General features: G+C 46.4%; 1 protein-coding gene across 1 annotated transcript in view; it reads left to right on the top strand.

Moving 5' to 3' along the window:
- The window catches only part of LOC147101681 (SH2 domain-containing protein 3C-like), a 160,052-nt gene that overhangs the window by 22,215 nt on the left and 114,971 nt on the right, over window positions 1-22,866 (top strand). Inside the window, exon 3 of the mRNA XM_085965481.1 lies at window positions 4,240-4,320. Coding sequence (XP_085821607.1) covers window positions 4,240-4,320 — 81 coding nt within the window. The remainder of the gene's footprint in view (window positions 1-4,239; window positions 4,321-22,866) is intronic.

The following is a 22,866-nucleotide window of genomic DNA, read 5'->3' as shown; positions in this document are numbered from 1 at the left end:
GCTTGCAGGCCTTAAATCCAACAGCATTGATGATGTCATCGGAGGCGACTTTCTGTATGAAAAGACTCATTGGGCCAGTGGTTCCCACACGCAGGAAATGAATTGCCCAATTAGGGGAAAATCTCACTTTTTCAACACTTCACTTAGGAGTCGGGGTCCTGACACGATTTCCACCTGACACACCCCAGCCCGCCCATACTGACAAAATCCAGTCCTATGCCTCTATTTATAAAGCCCAGGATCCCTTATACTTTATAGAAACATAGAACATAGAAAAATAGGAGCAGGAGTAGGCCATTCGGCCATTCAATATGATCATGGCTGATCCTCTATCAATACCATATTCCCGCTCTCTCCCCACACCCCTTGATGCCCTTTGTGTCTAGAAATCTATCTATCTCTTAAATATATTCAGTGACTTGGCCTCCACAGCCTTCTGTGGTAGAGAATTCCACAGGTTCACCACCCTTTTGAGTGAAGAAATTTCTCCTCATCTCAGTCATAAATGTCCTACCCCTGTGACCCCTTGTTCTAGACCCCCCCCCCCAGCCAGAGGAAACATCCTCCCTGCATCCTAGTCTGTCTAGCCCTGTCAGAATTTTATACGTTTCAATGAGATCCCCTCTCATTCTTCTAAACTCTAGTGAATACAGGCCTAGTCGACCCAATCTCTCCTCATACGACAGTCCTGCCACCCCAGGAATCAGTCTGGTGAACCTTCGCTGCACTCCCTCCATGGCAAGTATATCCTTTCTTAGGTAAGGAGACCAAAACTGCACACAGTACTCCAGGTGTGGTCTCACCAAGGCCCTGTATAACTGTAGTAAGAACTGCTTTGTTAACCTATCCTGCCACCTTCAGAGATTGGTGCACAAACACCCCCAGGTCTCTCTGTTCTTGCACCCCCTGTAAAACCGATGGTCAAGAATCAACCAATCGGGTAACAAAGAGTCTGTTCACTATCCAATTAGTGTGGGAGGGTGATGCACCGCGAGGGTGTCAGGCAACCGTTGGCGGGAGCATGGGGACAGGGTGCTTGGAGGCGGGAGGTCATGTGATGAATCCTCCAGGAATACCTCCAAGCAGAGTTGGCAACCCCATACCAGTCAGCTGTTTTCCACAGCCTGCTCACTTCACGCAAGTGATTGAACATTTTCTGGTCCCTCTTCTCTGTTTCACATTTATCCACAGTTCAGTTAGTAACAGACCGACTGGTATCAATCAACATCACGGATTATCTGGTCATTCTCACATTGCTGTTCGTGGGAGCTTGCTGTGCGCAAGTTGGCTGCCGCATTTCCTACATTACAACAGTGACTGCACTTCAAAAAGTACTTAATTGGCTGTAAAGCGCTTTGGGACGGCCTGAGGTCGTGAAAGGCGCTATAGAAATGCACGTCTTTCTTTTTTAAATTATTTATAACATCTATTAGTTGTGACATCGGGATGATGCCCAGCAGTGAACCAGTGAGGAATGTTAGCCTTTATTTTTGGTGAGTTTTTGTGCTTATTAATGCTGGGAAATGGAACAGTTTCCACCCAGGGTCTGTATCAGGCACGCTCAGATCGGGTACTGCCAGAGTTAGTCATGGAGGAAAGCTCCCTTTACAACATTACTCAAATTGGACAGAACTTTTTGAGAGGAATGTAAGTATTTTATGTTTTGCAGATGGGATAGAATCTGAGCTTTGGGCTGCCTCAGCTCAGGTCCTGGTCAAATAAATCCACAACATAAAGGTGCCCAGAACCGAACACAAAACTGGCACCAAATTGGAACAACCTTGATGCTCGTTAGCAAATAAAATAGGGGGTACTCACAGAATCACAGAAACCCCACAGTGCAGATAGAGGCCATTTCGGCCCATCGAGCTTGCACCGACACATATCCCACCCGATCCCTGTAACCCCTACACCAACACATATCCCACCCTATCCCCGTAACCCCACGTATTTAATCCCCCTAACACTAAGGGTCAATTTATCATAGCCAATCAACCTAATCTGCACATCTTTGGACTGTGGGAAGAAACCGGAGCACCCGGAGGAAACCCACGCAAACACGGGGAGAATGTGCAAACTCCACACAGACAGTCACCCAAGGCCGGATTCGAACCTGGGTCCCTGGCGCTGTGAGGCAACAGTGCTAACCACTATGCCACCGTGCTGCCGGAATAGTGCTGAGGCAGAGTAGAGACGGCTTTATTTTGTATCAAACCCGTACCTTACCTGAATTAAAGGCAACATTTCCGCTGGTCATGGAGTGTTAGCAATATCGTAAACATAGCAAATCAATTTCTTGTGTTCACTATTTCTAAGAAAATCATAAAAATGTTTTAAAAGAGCACCTTTACGATATTGCTAGAAATAAAAACTGGAAAAAAATCATCCCTCCATGTTTACGATATCACTGAGACACAGCGACCAGAGCAAATCTTACCGCCGTGTTTACGATATCACTAAGACACAGCGACCAGAGCAAATCTTACCGCCATGTTTACGATATCACTAAGACACAGCAACCAGAGCAAATCTTACTGCCATGTTTAAGATATCACTAAGACACAGCGACCAGAGCAAATCTTACCGCCGTGTTTACGATATCACTAAGACACAGCGACCAGAGCAAATCTTATCGCCGTGTTTACGATATCACTAAGACACAGCAACCAGAGCAAATCTTATCGCCGTGTTTACGATATCACTAAGACACAGCAACCAGAGCAAATCTTACCGCCGTGTTTACGATATCACTGAGACACAGCGACCAGAGCAAATCTTACCGCCATGTTTACGATATCACTAAGACACAGCGACCAGAGCAAATCTTATCGCCGTGTTTATGATCTCACTAAGACACAGCGACCAGAGCAAATCTTATCGCCGTGTTTACGATATCACTAAGACACAGCAACCAGAGCAAATCTTATCGCCGTGTTTACGATATCACTAAGACACAGCAACCAGAGCAAATCTTACCGCCGTGTTTACGATATCACTGAGACACAGCGACCAGAGCAAATCTTACCGCCATGTTTATGATATCACTAAGACACAGCGACCAGAGCAAATCTTACCGCCATGTTTACGATATCACTAAGACACAGCGACCAGAGCAAATCTTACCGCTGTGTTTATGATATCACTAAGACACAGCAACCAGAGCAAATCTTACCGCCGTGTTTACGATATCACTAAGACACAGCAACCAGAGCAAATCTTACCGCCGTGTTTACGATATCACTAAGACACAGCGACCAGAGCAAATCTTATTGCCATGTTTACGATATCACTAAGACACAGTGACCAGAGCAAATCTTACCGCCGTGTTTACGATATCACTAAGACACAGCGACCAGAGCAAATCTTACCGGCGTGTTTACGATATCACTAAGACACAGCCACCAGAGCAAATCTTATCGCCGTGTTTAAGATATCACTAAGACACAGCGACCAGAGCAAATCTTACCACCATGTTTACGATATCACTAAGACACAGCGACCAGAGCAAATCTTACCGCTGTGTTTACGATATCACTAAGACACAGCGACCAGAGCAAATCATACTGCCGTGAAATGTTCCCTTTAATTTTTGGGGGGCCGCGTGGCCCATTTAAAATACCGCGCATGTGCGGTTTTTCCATTTAAAAGCCAACAAGCCGGCTGCGAGATCTCTGGAGCGCTGCACGACCACGCAGCGTACAGGGAACAGTGTCGCCATGTTTACGATGTCACTAACATACAGCGACCGGAGAAAATCTTCCCCATGGAATGTTTGACCCTGACACAGACTGTAAAAAGTAGAATATTATCCCTTTACCTCGACAAGCACAAAAATAAATAAACCACAACCCACAGTCTCCAATGGGTTAAAGGGAAACTCCTCAGAGAAATGAAATGAATACAGATGTCTTGGCTAACTGTCAGAGAGAAACCATTAGCTGCCTTACTGCATTCACAAGCAACAAAAAAAAAACACAGAAGATACAATCTAGGTAAGAGATGAAACTGAGAGTTCAGAAAAGAGTCAGCAAACGTGACATTTAAGATGCTTCGAAATGCAGAAAGTGACCTTGTCACTTGAGAAGGCAGCCCAGGCATTTGACAGCTCTCAGGAAGTGACTGTGTAATGATTCAATGCAATCGGCAGAAGGGGAGCTGCCGTGAATGCCATGGAGATGTTGTAAAAGTATGAAGGTCTCTGGCTGACACAGAAGAGTGTTTCTTTTTTCTTTGTAACAGTGCATCTACCGTCTTTCACTGCCTTTGCAAATGAGAGAAAACCTCTAACAACAGGAGCCAACATGAGTTTGAAAAAACTAAGTAAGTGTCAACCGTTGATTTCACGATGAAGCTGAGTAAAAAAAAGTTCTCTCGTGCAGATAAATGTCTTTGTGCTCTGATGTAATATTGAACTGTCAGGCAGTTTAAAGGGAAAGTTTTTTTAAATGGAAAATATGTATGTGGAGTGTGACCTTTGCTGCTTCTCTCAGTCTTCAAGCTGATTTTTGATGCTTTGAGACCTCTATCTTCCATTGTGAGAGTGGTGTGTGTGTGTGTGTGAGAGTGTGTGTGAGTGTGAGTGTGAGTGAGTGTGAGTGTGTGAGTGAGGGTGTGTGTGGTGAGTGTGTGTGTGTGTGTGTGTGTGTGAGTGTGTGTGTGTGTGTGAGGGTGAGTGAGTGTGAGAGTGTGGTGACTGTGAGTGTGAGTGTGAGTGTGAGTGTGAGAGTGTGAGAGTGAGTGAGAGTGTGAGAGTGTGCGAGTGTGTGTGAGAGTGGTGTGTGTGTGTGAGGGTGAGTGTGTGAGTGTGAGGGTGGTGTATGTGTGTGAGTGGTGTGTGTGGTATGTGTGTGTGTGGGAGTGTTTTGTGTGTGTGTGTGTGTGTGTGTGTGTGTGTGAGAGTGGTGTGTGTGCGTGTGTGTGTGTGTGAGAGTGGTGTGTGTGTGTGTGTGTGTGTGAGAGTGGTGTGTGTGTGTGTGTGTGTGTGTGAGAGTGGTGTGTGTGTGTGTGTGTGAGAGTGGTGTGTGTGTGTGTGTGAGAGTGGTGTGTGTGTGGGTGTGTGTGTGTGAGAGTGGTGTGTGTGTGAGAGGTGTGTGTGTGTGTGTGTGTGTGTGAGAGTGGTGTGTGCGTGTGTGTGTGTGTGAGAGTGGTGTGTGTGTGTGTGTGTGTGAGAGTGGTGTGTGTGTGTGTGTGTGTGTGTGTGTGTGAGAGTGGTGTGTGTGTGAGAGTGGTGTGTGTGTGTGTGTGTGTGTGTAAGAGTTGTGTGTGTGTGTGTGTGTGAGAGGTGTGTGTGTGTGTGTGTGAGAGTGGTGTGTGTGTGTGTGTGTGAGAGTGGTGTGTGTGTGTGTGTGTGAGAGTGGTGTGTGTGTGGGTGTGTGTGTGTGAGAGTGGTGTGTGTGTGAGAGGTGTGTGTGTGTGTGTGTGTGTGTGTGTGAGAGTGGTGTGTGTGTGAGAGTGGTGTGTGTGTGTGTGTGTGTGAGAGTGGTGTGTGTGTGTGTGTGTGTGTGTGTGAGAGTGGTGTGTGTGTGAGAGTGGTGTGTGTGTGTGTGTGTGTGTGTGTAAGAGTTGTGTGTGTGTGTGTGTGTGAGAGTGGTGTGTGTGTGTAAGTGTTTTGTGTGTGTGTGTGTGTGTGTGTGTGAGAGTGTTTTGTGTGTGTGTGTGTGTGAGAGAGTGTTTTGTGTGTGTGTGTGTGAGAGTGTTTTGTGTGTGTGTGTGTGTGAGAGTGTTTTGTGTGTGTGTGTGAGAGTGGTGTGTGTGTGTGAGAGTGGTGTGTGTGTGTGTGTGAGAGTGTTTTGTGTGTGTGTGTGTGAGAGTGTTGTGTGTGTGTGTGTGAGAGAGTGTTTTGTGTGTGTGTGTGTGTGTGTGTGAGAGAGTGTTTTGTGTGTGTGTGTGAGAGTGGTGTGGGGGAGGTGGGGGGAGTAGTATTTTAGGCGTGGTCTATTTTTTTTAATGTGCTGTATGAAAAACAATCTATGACATCACTGAACTATTTGGCAACAGCTCCCTACAGAGAAAGCTCAGCTCCCATCTCACAAGTATTATTATTGTCAGATGGCTCAGCTTGGACATTATGAAGGAGAAAAGTAGAACTCCAAAGATAACTTCAATATGCTGTACTTTTTCATGGTTTAAATGGTAATGGAAAACATCTGTGCTTCACAGCACTGTTTACAGTTATTGGTAGAGGACATGGTTCATACTCTTACTGGTGCTCTTGTCGCAAGATGATATAAAGAGGGGAGTATCCAGGGATTGAAATACAGTTTTAAAATGCATGAGTAATCAACTGAGGCTGCCTCTGAATATTTTCTAGTAAAAGACCTGGGAGCACATTACCTATCTGCCTTCATCCATCAGTGAATGTTGCATCGCACAGAGGGAATATAATGACATTGAAAATTGAGAGAATGTGTTTAATTAGAATTAACCAATTCCTCCTGCTCTAGCTGGCACTGTCGTGTAGACAAGGCCATTAAATTCTCCACAACAATCCCAATTATTTTTCAGTCAATAGGAAGCAACCTCAAAGCAAAGATTAAACCAGGTAGTTAATTTTTGTTCCAAAGAAGGATTCTACTGGGATTCCTAATAGCAGAAAGTAGATCGAAGTGACAACAACAACAACTTGCATTTATGTAGCGCCTTTAACATAGAAAAACGTCCCGAGGCGCTGACAGGCAACCATAAAGAAAGAAATACTTGCATTTATATAGCGCCTTTCACAATCACCGGACGTCTCAAAGCGCTTTACAGCCAGTGAAGTACTTTTTTTGGAGTGTAGTCACTGCTGTAATGTGGGAAATGCGGCAGCCAATTTGCGCACAGCAAGCTCCCAGAAACAGCAATGTGATAATGACCAGATAATCTGTTTCTTGTTATGTTGGTTGAGGGATAAATATTGGCCCCAGGACACTGGGTCTTGGTTGGGAGACAGGTGCCCACTTGAAAATGCGGGGCTGTTTTCTTTCAATGGGGCGATTTATAGAGGTGTTTAAAATAATGAAGCGATGGGACATAGATATAAATAGACTGTTTCCAGTGGTTGAGGAGTCTAGGACAAGGGACCATAGATTTAAGATTAAATGTAAGAGATTTAGGACTGAGAGCAGGAGAAACATTTTTACACAGAAGGTTGAGAGGCTATGGATCACACTACCAGAGTAAGTGACTGAAGCAGAGGCCATGTCAACTTTTAAGAATAGGAGTTGTTGGATAGGTGGTCAAATGAAAAGAGAATAAAAGGATATGGGAACAGGATGGACACATAGGATTAGGACTACTGCTCGTGTGGAGGATACATCCTAACATGGACTGTTTGAGCTGAATGGCCTGTTTCTAAGTTGTAATTTCTATGTAATTCAATGTAACAATAACTCCTAAGGGGTTCCATCCATTAAGTTCAATATCAGATGGATGGTTGACATTCTAATTAGGTACAACAGGAGGATCTAGAGTACCCAATGTGGACCCAACGCTAATATATTAAACAACTAATGCAGTATCGCCTAGACTCACTCGCAGGTTTAGTCAATTCTGGATCATAATATGAACACCACATGCTCCAGATATCTAGGGGGAGATTTTAACCTACCTGGACTGGTAGCATGTTGATAAGGGCCGGGAGTTATAATAGGCCAGGCCTGATTTCTGCAGCAACAGGTGTGTATCCAGCTCACCTTACCACCGCACCCCCCCCCCCCCCGCCGAAACCCACCTGGAGTTAAAATCGAGGCGAAACAATGTTAGTGCCTCAGCTTCACCTTGCCTCTGTGACTACTTGCATCCAACATTTGAACCCCCTAGAGGTTGAAAATGAGAATCTGAATGGACACCTGGATCTAACTGGCCTCAACAGAAGTCATAGTTGGGAAACTGGTGATGAACTATGAATGTTATTGATGTAAAAAGACTACTGAGCACTTGGTTTGAGTATAAAACAAGGCTTTAATCAACTGTTTCAAAACCATGAGATTTCTAGTTACAATCACTAGTTCCTGGTTACAGAAACATCCTGAGCAAGCTGGGCCCACGCCCGAGTATTTATACTCCTTGGACGGCGCCACCAGCTGGCCGCCCAGTGTTACTTCATGAGTCATTCTTCATGAATGCTAAGATTCATGACAGTTATCTTTTTGTACGCTTTGTAAATATATAATTGGGGCGGTAGTACTGCACCATGGTGAAGGTACATCAGCAACAGTGCCAGTGTGGGGAGATATTGAGCAGAAACCAATGAGACATATTCCTAAGGCTGCTCGTGTGCACAGCTGATTACAGAATGTTACGTGGATTGGCTGAGGATCAGCAGATATGTGTTCCTCCCCGCTCCAGGCGGGCACAAAGCGGCCACAGGTAGGGGAGAAAATAAATACCCTATACAAAAAATGGCCTGCGGCGCCTAGGACAGAACATCAATACTTCACCAAACTATTCCTAATTTTATTGACAGGCTATGTGACTTGGCCAGCTTGGTCTTTCTGTGGTGTCCAATTGGGCAGCCAGCTGCTCACTGGACATTTGGACAATTGTTCAGGTCTAAAGTCGATTGGGCGTAAATTGTTAGATTCAGGTTTATTCATTCTCACTGCTCGATTCTTTCTGTTACCCTTTTTCCAGGGTTAACCCACTGCACACCGAGCAAAGAAAGAGTTCTGCTAGTGGAGCATAGGAACAGGAGGAGGCCATTCAGCCCCTCGAGCCTGCTCCGCCATTCAATGAGATCTGCACCTCAACTCCATTTTCCCGGCTTTGCTTCCTATCCCATGACACCCTCACCCAACAAAAATCTATCGACCTCAGTCTTGAAAGTTCCAATTGTCCCAGCATCCACAGCCTTTTCGGGCGAGAGAGTTCCAAATTTCTACTATCATCTGTGTGAAGAAGTGCTTCTTCATTTTGCTCCTGACTGGCCTGGCTCTAATTTTAATATTAATACTCTTTGTTCTTGATTCCTCCACCAGAGGAAATAGTTTCTCTGTATCTACCCTCTCGAATCCTTTTAGCATTTTAAGCACTTTGATCAGGTCACCCCTGTCATGAATCTCATCCAACACCAGGTTATAGTCCAACAGCTTTATTTAAAATCACAAGCTTTCGGAGCGCTGCTCCTTTCGTCAGGTGAAGTTGACTTCACCTGACGAAGGAGCAGCGTCCGAAAGCTTGTGATTTCAAATAAAGCTGTTGGACTATAACCTGGTGTTGTGTGACTTCTTACATTTGTCCACCCCAGTCCAACACTGGCATCTCCACATCATGAATCTCATCATTCATGAAGAAATAACTCATGAAGTAACACTGGGCGGCCAGCTGGTGGCGCCAACCAAGGAGTATAAATACTCGGGCGTGGGCCCAGCTTGCTCAGGATGATTCTGTAACCAGGAACTAGTGATGTAACTAGAAATCTCATGGAACAGTTGATTAAAGCCTTGTTTTATACTCAAACCAAGCACTCAGTCGTTTTTTTACATCAACCCCTAAGCTGCAATCTCACTCAAAAAAGGCGACCAAGCTAGATAGGGGGGGAAAGACCCAACTAAAGCTGTTAAAGTTATGTTGCTGGGACACCTTTAAAAAAAAGAGTTGGATGAATATTGTTGGTTAGGATCATTTGAGGGTTATATGGATGAACACAGGCAGAAATAATCCAATCTTACATGGATGATGATGGTTCTTGGGCTCCTGGGCTGCGGATCTGTCCTGCCAAGATAGACAACTGAACTAGTGCTTATAAGCCTAGACTTCGGACCTGTGTTATTTTAACACCTGTAGTAAAATAAATGGCTTACAGCTGGAGTTAAATCTAGGCTTACACTGTAGGATGTAAGGTTAGCTAGAAATTCAGAACTTTGTCTTGATAACCTTTGAGGGGGAGGGTGAAACTTTACTGAATCTGTCCTCAGGAGACTAAACAGATGGAATTTATAATAGAGACAATCTTATTGCCTGTGGAAGGAACACGCTGCTTTCCTTCCATTTTCTCCCTTTCTCAAGGTGCCGACACTTGCTGGGGTGCATTTCCACAGGCCCTCTGCTTCCTCGCCCAAGGGACCATTCTTCACGTGTGAGCCGAGACAGCGAGGGTTCGGCAGGCGATTCAACTGCAGCAAGCATTCACAGCCGAGACCAACCTCGACCTCAGTTCATGGCCATTCCCATGCACTTTCCCGTAGGGATCACTGGGGAGCAAATCGGAGCAGGAACCCCTGGCTCTCTAGCCTGTGGGTGCTGAGGCCAATTATTCACACCGCCCGTTCGTGTTTCACACGGATGATTATGCCTCTTGTTATTATGCCTGTCAGCATACAATAGTCAGCGTGCGATTTGAATTGCTGGCAATTCCACTGAGGTTGCCCCAGAATGCTTTGGAAATATCTTCTGCACATGCCCAAGCAGGTGACTCCCGCATTGGCTCCTGCCCAGGCAGAATCATCTCCACTTTAAAGCTCTGTCCAGCTTCTGGTTTCTGTAATGTCCGTGTGTAATTGAGACACGGACTGCAGAAGTTGGTTATAACAGGTGTTTACTGAAAGGAGACAAAACTGGAACTACTATACAAAATTACTACACAGGCTTATATACAGGGGTGGTCACTACTGGTACTGCAGTATACAGGGGCTGCAGAATATAGTTCCTTCTTCAAGGTACATACACTACAATTCCTCCCCTTTTAGCTAAACAGTACATAACATTCGATTAATAATTAAATAACATATTTACAATTACAGTTGCTATATACATTAGCTGAAGTTAATCAATTATAAATTCAGTCTTTGAGGAGGCTTCCTGATTCTGTCCGGATAACGCCTCTTTGGGGTATCAGGTTCTTCTGGCAAAGTTGATTCGGGATCAACGTCGTTGTTTGGTTCGTCTGCTTCCAATATCACCGATTCTGAGGTAGATGCAATTGGTACTTCGGTTTCATCACCAGGTGTATAGGATCGTGGTGTAGATTTGACGTTTTCCAGTGACTCTAGAATCTGGTCAGCATGGCGTCTTACAATGCTCTCTCCAACGTCCACGGTATACATTAGAGGTCCTTGCCGTGTGCAGATCGTTCCTGGCTGCCATTTCTCTGTGCGGTAGTCCCGGGCCAAAACTGGTTGACCTATCTTGAAACTCCTGGTTGGCCTTTCATTCATATTCTGAAACTGCCTGTTCTCCACATCTCTTCTGATGTTTGGCTTAACCAAATCCAAGCGGCATCTTAGTCTTCGATTGAAGAACATCATGGCTGGAATTTGGTTGGTAACCGCATGTGTCGCATTCCGGTAGGCAAACAAGAAGTTATCCACCTTGTGTTGTAGGGGTATGTCTTCATTACACATCGCCTTGATAGCCTTCTTGAATGTTTGAACAAACCTTTCAGCCAATCCATTGGTGGCTGGATGATATGGGGCGGATGTGTAATGCTTAACACCATTGTTCTTTAAGAACCTCCGGAACTCTTCAGACACAAACTGTGGTCCATTGTCGGAGCAAATCTGTTCAGGCAGCCCATTTCTGGCGAATATGGTTCGTAAGACTGTGATAGTTTTTTCTGTGGTGGTTGAGGACATTTTTATTACCTCTGGCCACTTTGAATGTGCATCCACCGCAATTAAAAACATCGAGTCCATAAATGGACCAGCAAAATCAATGTGTACCCTTTGCCATGGAGATGAGGGCCACTCCCATGGATGTAGAGGGGCTTGTGGTGGGGCGTTTTGGACCTTCTGGCATCCTGTACAGCTCTTGGTCATTTCTTCGATTCCTCTATCGATTCCCGGCCACCACACAAACGCTCTGGCTAAGTTCTTCATTTTTACCCCTCCCAGATGACCCTCATGAAGCTCATTGAGCACTCTATCCTTCAATTTGGGTGGAATTACTACTCTGGATCCACACATCAAGGTTCCTCTGCACACTGACAGCTGTTCTCTTCTCGGCGAGAATGCTAGCAACAGTGGTTCGCCATGTGTTGGCCATCCCTTCACCGTTAAATCATAGACCCTGGAGAGTGTCGGGTCATTTCGTGTTTCCTTTTCTATGTTTGCATTCGTCACAGGTAGACATTCGACTATGGTCGAGTGGAATATCTCCACTGGATCCACTGCAGGTGCTTCTTCCACCGTTGGCAGCGGTAGGCACGACAATCCATCAGCATTCCCATGCTGTTTAGTTCCTTTGTACTCGATGTCATATTGGTGTGCCCCTAGGGAAAGGGACCACCTCTGTAACCGTTGTGCTGTCATTATCGGGACGCCCTTCTTAGGGTTGAAAATGGAGACAAGAGGTTGATGATCAGTTAGTAGAGTAAATTTCTGTCCGTGCAGGTAGTGATTGAACTTCTTCACCCCCCACACCAGGCTGAGGGCCTCTCTGTCAATCTGGGCGTAGTTACGCTCGGCTGCGGTTAACGAGCGTGACGCAAAAGCTATCGGCCTCTCTGAACCATCAAAGGATTTACGTGACAGTACCGCTCCAACGCCGTAGGGAGACGCATCACACGCCAGTCTTATCGGTAGTGATGGGTTGTAGTGAGCCAATACTTCTCTTGAAGTGATCAGGCCTTTACACTTCTGAAAGGCCCGTTTACATTCATCGCTCCATTTCCATGCTACTCCAGTTTGTAGCAGGGCGTTCAGTGGGTGCAGAATTGTGGACAAATTCGGCAAAAACTTATGGTAGTAATTCACCAATCCGAGGAATGACCTCAGTTGCGACACATTTTCAGGCGCTGGAGCCTTAACTACCGCTTCAATTTTGTCAGGGGACTTATGTAACCCCTCTTCATCAATCACGTGGCCACAATACGATATTTGTTTCTTAAAAAACTCGCACTTGGGGCGATTGGCTCGTAGCCCATGTTCTCTTAGTTTAGTGAGCACCTGCTCTAGGTTGGCAAGGTGTTCACTGTCATTTTCACCTGTCACTAGGATGTCGTCCAAGTAACACTGAGTCCCCGGAATCCCTTGCAGGACTTGTTCCATCGCTCTTTGCCATATAGCCGGAGCTGATGCCACTCCGAATACCAGTCGATTATACTGGTAAAGACCTTTGTGAGTGTTTATCGTGAGATATTTCCTAGAGGATTCTTCAACCTCCATCTGCAAATATGCTTGCGCTAGGTCAATTTTTGTAAAACGTTTCCCTCCAGATAGTGAGGCGAAAATATCTTCTATCCTCGGAAGAGGATACTGTACTGTGTGAAGGACTGGGTTCACAGTCACCTTGAAGTCCCCACAGATGCGAACCTTCCTTGGCTCCTCAGACTTATTGTTTAACGTTTTCTTCATGACAGGGATGATGGGTGTCGCCCACTCGTTCCAGTCTACCTTAGATAACACGCCTGCATTCTCCAGATTCTCCAGCTCTGCCTCGACGGCTGGGCGAATTGCATACGGTACCGGTCTTGCTTTGAAAAACTTGGGAATTGCATTCTCTTCTATTTTTATCGAGGCGGTTACGCCTTTAAGAGTTCCCAGTCCTTGTTGAAATACCTCTTTAGCGTTAGCTAAGATTTTTGACAATCGTCCAGGTGTGACATCGTCATCCTTTTTACCAGCCACAGTCAGTGCCTGAATGGAGTGCCAGTCTAAACTTATCTTTCTGATCCATTCACGTCCCAATAACGGTGGTCCACCATCTTGCAGTATGTACAGATACAATTTCTGTATTTCCTTGCCGTTGTATTCGACAGGCACCCTTATTTTCCCTCTGGGGTATACTTTCTGCCCCATATATGTCTTCAAGACAATGGATGTGTCTTTCAAGGGTATGTGTGAGAATAGCCGCTCGTAGTCTCGTCGATTCATGATGGTCAGGGCTGATCCTGTATCCAATTCCATTTTGACTTGGGACCCTGCTATCGTGAGGGTGACCCAAATGGTTCGGTGATCCTCTTTTGCGATTACGTTGTGTAGTTTGAGGCAGCTTAGTCTCTTGTTCCCGGATTCACTATCGCTCTTCTGGTCTTCGGAACTACTGTCCGTCATCTTTTGTACTTTCCTGTACTTTTCCTTAGTAGTCTTTTTGTTGTCATTAGTCTTCTTCCCGGACCTGCAAACTCGTGCAATGTGTCCCATCTTTCCGCATTGCCTGCATGTTTTGTCCTTGGACCAGCAGTCCTTCTGGTCATGGGTTGTTCTGCCGCAGCGATAACATTTTTCAAATCCCCGTGTCATTTCATGGGTGCCGTATTCCTGTGGCTTTTGCTGTATTTCTGCAGCTCCCCTTGCTGCTGCTTCGTACGATACTGCCATGCTGAAAGCCTTATCTAGCGTCAGCTCTTTCTCTGAGAGTAACCTTTTCTGGGTTCCTTCACTCAGGAGTCCACAGACAAATTCGTCCCGTAGGGTATCTGCCAGTCCTGCTCCGAACTGGCAGTGCTTTGATAGCTTGCGTAGTTCCGTAAGGTAATCAGCATTGCTCTCATCTTTATGCTGATTTCGCTTGTGGAATTTAAATCTTTCTGCTATCAGCAGCGGTGAAGGATTTAGGTGTTCCTGTAGGATATCAACAATTTCATTAAAACTCTTCTCCATCGGTTTGACTGGAGTGATCAGGTTCCACAATAGGCCGTACGTTCTTGCGCCCATTAAGTTTAGTAGTACCGATGCCTTTTTCTCATCGACTACTTCATTTGCCTTGCAATATACTTCGACTCTTTCCACATACGTGGTCCAGTCTTCTATTGCATTATCGAAGGCAGTGATATTGCCAGTCTTCGGCATCTTGGAGATCTAAGATGGCGCCTCCCGCGCTTTGCCTTCTTCCCCGATTGAACAAAATGGCGCCTCCCGCGCTTTGCCTTTTCCGCTGCTGCCAGCGCTGTTGCTGGCGTTTTTATGCCTTGATGGTGGCGCCCTATGGTCTTCGCGCGCTTCCCCCCGCGCTGCTGCCAACGCCGCTCTCCGCGGTCCCCGTGGCAAACTGCAGCTCCTCGCGGCTTTCTGCGCTTCTAACTTCTTTTTCCTTTATTTTAATTACTGTTCCCGTCGTCAGAGCAGACCCTATGGGACACTTTCCTCCCTCTTCTTGGGTCTGTACGCTGCCCGGCTTCGTAGCACCGGCCGCGCCCTGTGTGCTCCACCCTCTCTCTCTCTCTCCTCTTTCCCGACAACACTACTCGGCCCCGTTGAAAAGCCACCCGATCGAGCTCTAGCCCGCCACAGCCCAGGAAGGATCAGTGTACTACCTGCCACCAGCCCAATTAGCTGGAACACCATAGACTGGATAACCAAGCCCAGCTCTCGACAGCCTCTCCTGCAAATCTTCGAATTCGATGAATCAGAGGGTGGTTGCCCACGGTCGACGCCCGTTTCCTCTGTCTGTTTTTTTCCTTTTTCCTTTCTTTTTGGATTTCTTCCTTCTGGCTTCGACCTCCAATAACTTCGCTTCAGGGATGGATCCCCGTGAGGTGGTGCAGAACTGTAGGTAAGTTCGGATCTGTTCGTCGCCAATGTAATGTCCGTGTGTAATTGAGACACGGACTGCAGAAGTTGGTTATAACAGGTGTTTACTGAAAGGAGACAAAACTGGAACTACTATACAAAGTTACTACACAGGCTTATATACAGGGGTGGTCACTACTGGTACTGCAGTATACAGGGGCTGCAGAATATAGTTCCTTCTTCAAGGTACATACACTACAGTTTCCACAGAAGCTAAGGCAGCTCCTGTTTAGCTCCAACAACATGGGTAGATTTTCTAACAAAACTAATATCGCCCATGAGAGTCTCGGGAGAGGGGAATTTATTTCACGTGGTGCTCACTCAGTATTCAAGGAGATAGGGGGTGAAATTGGACTTGAGTGGGGAGGGGGAGCGCAAAAAGAGGCGGAATCGCAATTGCCGCCTGTTTTGAAACCCCTCCCAGCCTATGTTCAATTTCACCCTGTAATCCTTTCATTCACTGGATATGAGGCGGATTCTGGCCGACTCTCTATCCTTTGCCTCTAAAGGATGTCATATTTTGATGGATTAACATGGCTTCCAGTATACTTTGAAATATAAGTTTAATATAAGAACATAAGAAGTAAGAGCAGGAGTGGGCCCCGGGCCCTCGAGCCTGCTCCGCCATTCAATAAGACCATGGCTGATCATCGACCTCAACTCCACTTTCCCGCCCGATCTCCATATCCGTCGATTCCCCTAGAGTCCAAAAATCTGTTGATCTCAGCCTTGAATATTCTCAATGACTGAGCATCCACTGTCCTCTGGGGCAGAGAATTCCAAAGACCCACAACCCTCTGAGTGAAGAAATTCCTCCTCATCTTGGTTTTAAATGGCCGACCCCTTATCCTGAGACTATGCCCCCTGGTTCTCTCCAGCCAGGGGAAACAACCTCTCAGCATCTACCCTGTCAATCCCCTAATATGAAAAACAAGTTTTAATTGCGAAGGAGGTAACAAAAAAGAACCCCTGATACATCCAACTCTCTGTAGCAAAGTTGTCAGTGTCATTGGTGCCGGGACGGTGCACTGTGGAGGGACAGCACCTCGGGCAGATCTCATGCTGGTGTCACTGCGGAGGTGATGAAGTGCAAAGAGGCAGCTGGTCTGAAGCCGGTATCTTCCCCCCCCCGGTCAGACATCTGTCAATCAGCCTGAGCAGGGATCCCTGTAGCACCCAGGACTGTAACGAGAAATGTAAATGGAGTCACTTTAATTAATTTTAGCTGTTATACCCAAAGTGCTGCGGTAAATTTCACCTGCACCACATCGTGCCAGGTCCTAACCCAGACGTAAGAAAGCTGGAGTTGTTTACAGTGGAAGAGTAAGTCTGGACTACAGATTAATCCACTCATTTGGGTATCTAGACCAACAGACCAGAAGCATACATGACAGCCATCAACATTGCACACAGGCAGGGCTTTTTAAGCTTCTATAACTTGTCAGCATTTTAATGGATGGAAGGTCATGGGCAACGCAGCCGTGGTTTCCTAATATGTGGGGGCTGGTGGCATGCCGGCAGTGCGAACTCAGAAACACAGCCCTGGTGGGTTTAGCTGCGGCTTAACTTACAACAAGGTCATGTTGCACTATCAGCTCGACCACCCTTTAAACGCATCTCCCGATATTGCCCGTTTTACACTATCGTCTAAAGTCAAAATGACCCAGTCAGTGTGTCCGCATCGTTTCACATGTCGAATGCAAAGACTTCAGCTTCAGTTTTCCTAGAATAACAGGCCACGTTGTGGAATGTGATCTGCAAAGCACTGGAAAAATTTTGCAATCCAGTGTAATAAAAATGGAATTTAACTTATTCAGTCAGTTATTCTCATTGAAACATACAAGATTCTGAGGGGGCTTGACAGGGTAGATGCTGAGAGGTTGTTTCTCCTGGCTGGAGAGTCTCGATCTAGGGGGTCATAGTCTCAGGATAAAGGGTCAGCAATTTAAGACTGAGATGAGGAGGAATTTCTTCACTCAGAGGGTTGTGAATCTTTGGAATTCTCCACCCCAAGGGCTGTGAAGGCTGAGTCTTTGAGTATATTCAAAGCTGAGATTGATAGATTTTTGGACCCTAGGGGAATCAAGGGATATGGAGATCGGGCGGGAAAGTGGAGTTGAGGTTGAAGATCAGCCATGATCTTATTGAATGGTGGAGCAGGTTCGAGGGGCTGTATGGCCGACTCCTGCTCCTAATTCTTATGTTCTTAAGACCTTGAGAGCTGTTCTTGAGTAGTTGGCTGCTTTTTGAGTCGCCAACTTTATTGAAGTTGGGCAGTGTTGATGCGTTTTCTAGGTTGGCATGTACGAACATCCCTATCACAGGCCGACAATGAACTCTGGAGCCTTCTGATCTGGATGGCTCAGTTACAAACCACCTTTACTAACTGAGCCATGTGGGGGGTGGGGGAGCTGGAAACTTCAAGAGCATGAGAAATAGGAGCAAGAGTAGGCCATATGGCCCCTCAAGCCTGCTCCACCATTCAATATGATCATGGCTGATCTTCTAGCTCAACTTCACTTTCCCGCCCTATCCCCATGTCCCTTGATTCCCTTGTGCCAACAAGTGGGGCTATTGACCTGTTCTGATTCCAAGTTTTCTTAAGCAGGGATGGCTGGTGTGAGAAATGGAAACATCACACTGGTACAGTAGGAGTGCTCTTCTGGGGCACACTGTCAAGCCAGAGTAGAGGTCGCTGGTTTTTTTTTCCTTGGTCGATGTTATTTCCTCTCTGAAGGGTCTGATTCTTATTGGTTACAGTTCCACGGGCACCACCAGCCCCCTGGGAACTCACTAAAGTGACAATTCAGGGTCAGCAGGCCAGTCAACCATAGAGTGCGTCTGAGACGCAGCCGATCCTATTCTTTCTCAATAGCAGGCGTCAGTGGATAGCAGTCAGGAGCTGGAATCCTGGGTGACATTTACACCACTTAGCCCAGTGACAGCGAGGTCAATTGTAATGCCCCAACTGTTACCTAAGATCAGCTGGCTTGACACAATCAAACCTACACTGGCTATTGTCTGTACCCACTAGGTCATCAGTGCAGGTTTTATTTTTTGCTTTACTGCATCATGGTCCCTTTGAGCAATTAACCCCATTGCTCACGTACACACACTCCTGCATTACAAAGGTGGAACCAACATGTCCACGGGACAGTGCTGCACCTCGGCCTGGCTGCACCTCCAAGAAGTGCTGTTGAGCAATCTGAGAGGAGACCACCTTCTTCACCAGCTTTACTTCCTCTTACAAGAGCAGCCTGTCGAAACCAGCTGAAGAGGTCCATGTAGAACTAAGCATCGAGTGTGTGGTTCAAATGGAAAACTGGATAAGTACCCAAAACGCCAACCCTGTACTTTCAGGTCTCACCCCTCCTTTTAATGTAATGTATCTTCCAATGCATAAAATATCTTTTTGCCAACATCACTTGTAAATGAGAAGGCTGGAGTTTTCATTCCTGCCAGAATGTTTGCCAACAGCAATACTGTTTGTTTTTAATTTGTCTCTCTCTCTTGGATCAAAACTATATTTTCGCAAGAGAAGGGCGTCAAACAGAAACCTTCACTCGAGAGGCATGACTATTTCTGGACTAACAGGTCAAGACCACGGAAACATATTGGTTTAGAATTATCTGCGAGCAGCTTTTGCCGAGCTCAAGTCTTCAGTTTGTTATCAGCAGCGTGCGGCCTGATACACTGTGGAGATTCAGTTCCTTTTGGGTTCTTTAGCTCACTGAATGCAGCTCTGCAGCTTTTCCCCTTTAGAATTTTATCATCCCAGCCCCTATAGTTGAAATGATTCTCTCCCACTGTCCCCTCATGCCTCGATGAGAAGCTGCGGCTCCCAGTGTAATACTGAACCATTCAAATTGGGACGGTCCCACGTTCCATTGCTAGTCACTCGTGGCTCAGTTGGTAGCGCTCTTGCCTCGGGAGTCAGAAGGGTTGTGGGTTCCTAGTCCCCACTCCAGAGACTTTGAGCACAAAATTTACGCTGACACTCCAGTGCAGTGCTGAGGGAGTGCTGCACTGTCGGAGGTGCCGTCTTTCGGATCAGATGTTAAACCAAGGCCACGTTACCTTCTTAGGTGGACGTAAATGATCCCGTGGCATTATTTCGAAGAAGAGATGGGGCGTTCTCCCCAGCGACATTCCCTCTAAGCTGCGTGGTTGCGCAGCTCTCTGCCGGTCCTGCACAGCCCAAAACCAGCTTTTCCAATGTTAAGTTTCGCGCGCGGAACTGTGAATGGGCTGTGCAGCCCCTTAAAGGGGCCGCAACCCCAAAAGAAGGGGAACATTGCTCCCCAGTGTCCTGGCCAATATTTACCCCTCAACCAACAACCCTAAAAAAACAGATTATCCAATCATATCCTCTAATTCTGCCCTCTTGAGCATCCCTGATTATAATCGCACAACCATTGGTGGCCGTGCCTTCTGTTGCCTGGGCCCTAAGCTCTGGAATTTCCTGCCTAAACCTCTCCGCCTCTCTACCTCTCTTTCCTCCTTTAAGACACGCCTCAAAACCTACCTGTTTGACCAAGCTTTTGGTCACCTGCCCTAATTTATCCTAATGTGGCTTGCTGTCAAATTTTTTGTCTTAACAGACTCCTGTGCAGCGCCTTGGGATGTTTTACTACGTTAAAGGTGCTATATAAATACAAGTTGTTGCTGTTGTTGTCATTATCACAGTGCTGTTTGTAGGACCTTGCTGTGCGCAAATTGGCTGCCGCATTTTCCTACATTACAACAGTGACGACACTTCAATAGTACTTCATTTGCTGTAAAGCACTTTGGGATGTCCTGAGGTTGTGAAAGGTGATATATAAATGCAAGTCTTTCCTTCTTTTCACCAGTCTGTGCTGGGTTCAATCATCTGAACTGGATCAGCAGTCACAGCACTATATCTGGCCTGGGTAGTGACAGCGCAAGTCGCCACTCTTCATGTGTGAGTTTACACAAGGAATGTCAGCAGGCTTATGAACCATGGAGAGCATCACAGACAATTGGATCCCATCCTCCAAACACTTGGGATCAGGAATGGGGACCTCAGCTGATTTGTCTCCTCTCTGAGTCGGGGAGGCTGAGGTCAATTGTAGCACTCCCACTGACCCCCCCCCCCCCAACCCCAGTTGAGGTTAACTGACCAGATCTAACTTGGCACGAGTGGCTCACTACCACGCTGGGCAGCACATTTACCAACTTGGGACATCCTGGGAGCCCAAGTGGACCTTTTGCTTCAACGGTTTAACTGGTTATTAGACAGAAGAGCAACTTTTCTTTTGTCTGATAATCGCTCCCGTGCAGCGCCCTGGGACGTTTCATGACGTTAAAGGCACTATATAAAAGCAAATTGTAGTTGTTGTTTTCATGCATTTCTATCCTGCAGAAATTAGGGAAGGGGTTTGCAAAGACATTTCCACAGCAACGCTCGGTAAATGAGAAACATCCACTTTGAAACTTGTTTTTTGCCTCTGTACGCGACATGATAAAGATGGATTGTGTCGGGAGTCTGATATCAGAGACGGGTTTTGTGTTCGATGGAAGCTCTGTGGAATTTAAGAGTGTCTCTTTAAATAGTTCCCATTCATATTTCACAAATAAATCGGCAGCTTTTCATTCATATCAGGAAAGCAAAGTTTTATAGCCTGCATAGAAGTTCTAATTTATTCGGGGTTGGAGAGGAAGTTCACAGATATTTCTCCCAGTGGAAATTTCACTTATTCCCCAGGACCAGATCCTACACATTCCATTAAAGGCAGCCTTGCCAACAGGACCCTCACTTAAAGGCTCGGCTGGCTTTTTTTTTTACTGAATCTGGCCCGGATTTGCATTTTATTGTTAAATTATTGAACATTTTAAAACCTTGAAATCAAGTGATCCACTGTGCCATTGGTTGGTACGGTGGCCTGTGGTCAGTATGTGGGCACTGTCACTTCATAGATGATGACTCATTATGGTGTGTGTGCAGCCTGCAATATGAAAGAGTCTGTAGGAGCAAGGCAAAATCTGCAGAAGGTATATGAACAAACTGCAGTGCTTGAAAAGTACACACAGCGCTTCAGGGTCGCCAGCCCTCCAGGAATGGCCTGGAGGCTCCAGGAATTAAAGTTTAATCTCCTGTGAGCAACCCGGGAGAAAAATCATTGGGGAATTTAAAATAAATGTGCTTTTCATTTTCTTTGAACACTTGAGTTAATGATCAATATTGGAGATGGGGGGGTGGTAAAAAAGCTGTTCGACTGACAGTCCAGGGTCATCCAATCGGATGCCGAAGAGTCTGTTCACTTTCCAATTGGGTTGGGGAGGCGGCGCCCTGTGAGGAGTGACGCGTCGGGCGACCAATGGCGGGGCAGTCGGAGGTCAGGTGCTGAAAACCTCCAGGAATATGTCCAATCAGAGTTGGCAACTGTACCCGAGAGGGGGTCAGTTACAGAAAGGCATCGGCGGAATCCCGGGAGTGGGCCAGCTGCTCAACTCCTTGCGCACGAGGCTGGCGGGCAGACGGAGGGAAAGGAGAAAAATACTTTTAAAGAAGAGCCCTGCCCTCGGCAAAAATAAAATAAAGTATCACAAATATTTTATAAGCCGGAAACCAAAACAGTTGCTGAGGATCTTCGACCTGAAACGTTAACTCTGTTTCTCTCTCCATGGATGTTGCCTGGCCTGCTGAGTTTTTCCAGCATTTTCTGTTGTTGCAGGAAACTCTCTTTTAACCGGCAAAATTCAGGAGTAGGTTCAGTAAGTTTTACTTCATATTAGTGGCAGTTCCTGGATCTGTGGCTGTGTAACTGGCGTTCGTGCACTTGTTGCTAAGCAACAGGGACGCTTGGTCTATGGCCGGAGTTCCTGCACATGTTGCTAAGCAACAGGGAAGCCTGGATTTGTTGCTGTGTACGGAGCTCTCGTACCTTTTAAACTATACCTCTCTGTAATCCAGACTTTTGGATAAACCGGCACCACGCCGGTCCCATTTGTGCCGGATAATAAAGAGTTTCCTGTATAACCCAAACAGTTAATGCGGATGGAGTGATGTAGGGAGGTGCTGGGGAGGAAGCTAACATCTAGCTGTTTGCCAGTTGCGAGGCGTTGACATTCAACTTCGATCTAAATATAGAGCTGTAGCAGGGAAAGCGTGAGTCCAACAGAGTGTTGTACACAGGACATGACCAACCCTCAGTACAGCTCACCGCATCACCGGCCTTAACCAGACCAAAAAATTTGCCGTCCTTTCCTTTGTTTTTAAAATGATACATGACACAAGAAAATAGACAGACCTGGGTTTGCGTGCACTGTTCTCCCCGTGCCACACGCTCTCAATCTCGGGGGGAATTGCTGAGTAAGAGCGGAAACACAACCTCACCAAGAGGAGAGTGACAGTGTCACCCTGGACTCAAGAGCGTAGCAGAGGCGTAGAGCTGGGAGCAGGCGCAGAGTAAATACA

The sequence above is a fragment of the Somniosus microcephalus genome, chromosome 23 (genome assembly GCF_052327205.1).
Source record: "Somniosus microcephalus isolate GS21.2 chromosome 23, FLI_Smic_1.0, whole genome shotgun sequence".
Taxonomy (NCBI): domain Eukaryota; kingdom Metazoa; phylum Chordata; class Chondrichthyes; order Squaliformes; family Somniosidae; genus Somniosus; species Somniosus microcephalus.
This window is presented reverse-complemented; position numbering and strand designations above follow the sequence as displayed.